Here is a 1,593-nt window from a genome sequence, read left to right as displayed (position 1 = left end):
GCTAAGATTGCTGGGAAGAAAAATGATTGCGTGACTTGCGAGCACGACACTGATCGCAGACCTCTCCGTCTCTTCACTTTCTCTTTCACTTCAATGGAGGAAGAAAGCTGGAAAAGTGAGGAATTTGATGAATTACCCTCTTCGGGTAAGCCGAGGAATCATTCCTCGCCTCAAAGATCTTCTTCTACAATTTTCAACAATCTGCGCGGATTAAAACGCCTCGTTTGCTCTGGTGTGTTTTTGAAAGGATCTGCTTTCGCCGTGGGCTTCTCGAATCCCAGCAAAGGACCCCGCGCTATAATGGCAATAATCCTTTTGCTTTTGGATATATGTTACGTTTTTTACTCTGTTTATTGTACTTTTATCTGCCACTCGTTTGAAACTCCCCTGAACTCTTTGATTTGTGGAAATATATCCTCAACAAATTCATCGTCTGCAAGTTTACGGAATGTTTTGCTTGGATTTGACCCTCTTGGCATTCTGACGTTGGTTTTATACTCCGCTGTACTGATGTCAAACGCAACATTCTTTTGGTGTATGTGGAAATTGCCACAAAGAACAGTTCATTGCGTGACTTTAGAAAAAGCTTTCTCTGCAGCGGGGCGCTCTACTTGGGTCACGCTAAATTTAACGATGTTGATTTTTTGCATTTGTCTTCTTACAAAAATATTTTGGTTCAATTTCACCTTCAAGGAATCAAATTATCTCATAAAAATAGCAGTTTCCTTTAGAATTATACCTGTCTGGGCTATCCTCACCACTTCCTGGATATTTGTGATAATAACTAACGCAATGAAACATTGCGTGACACAGTGCAAAGCAGAAATTCAACATGCCACTGATCACAGCCTAGATGACATCATACGTATTCATAAACGTCTTTGCAAACAGATGTCAAGCACATCCGAGTCCTTGAAGGTCTGGTTTGTAACTCACTGGTTTATGCTCGCTATAACGACTGTCATTTATGTTGCAAGCATGGTATCGTTTTTTCAGGAAGCCGTAGATTGGTACAGCCTGTACAAGCATCTCCTTGTGAGTCTGCTACACCTTTATGTATTTGTATACCCAAGCTACTGTGCTGCATCTGTAACAACGCAGTGTAATCGAATGCTTAGGGGACTGAACATGACAACAGATGAAGACTGGTCAACAGGACACCCATTCTGCAACCGCTCCCAGCTGGCACTCTTCCTACAGTATGCACAGTACACCAACTGTGGCTTTCAAGTTGGAGAGATTACTTTTGGTTCTAATTTCGCTTGGTTTTCAACTCTAATTGCAATGTGTGGCTTGGGTGTGAAAGTCTTGTGATTCATACTGAGAACTAAGGAGTTACTCAAAAAAATCGTAACCAATCAATCTGAGTAAGCAATTTTTGTTGTAACATGTTTTACTAGAGAGACTAGCTCCTTTAGCATACCTCTAGTATGGCCCTGAATTTAAAAAAATCGGTACTTTTTTGAAAAATATATGACATAACGTGAACCAATCTGAACAAAGATACGAGAGTTGAAAGTGAACACTACGCTTTCAGCCATGCCATGAATTTAAAGCAAAGCACCATATTATCATATTTCGGAGAGTGCTCGG

At 40.7% G+C, this 1,593-nt stretch overlaps 1 protein-coding gene across 1 annotated transcript in view; it reads left to right on the top strand.

Annotated features, from left to right (window-relative positions):
- Positions 1-93: 93 nt before the first annotated feature.
- LOC140943814 (uncharacterized) overlaps positions 94-1,593 on the top strand; it is a 2,704-nt gene continuing 1,204 nt past the window's right edge. Inside the window, exon 1 of the mRNA XM_073392926.1 lies at positions 94-1,593. This exon is cut by the window's right edge and continues 1,204 nt beyond it. Within this exon, the coding sequence (XP_073249027.1) occupies positions 94-1,314 (1,221 nt within the window). The 3' untranslated portion in view covers positions 1,315-1,593.

The sequence above is a fragment of the Porites lutea genome, chromosome 7 (assembly GCF_958299795.1).
Source record: "Porites lutea chromosome 7, jaPorLute2.1, whole genome shotgun sequence".
Lineage (NCBI taxonomy): Eukaryota > Metazoa > Cnidaria > Anthozoa > Scleractinia > Poritidae > Porites > Porites lutea.
Note: the sequence above shows the minus strand (reverse complement) of the source record. Positions and strands in the feature narration are given on the sequence as shown.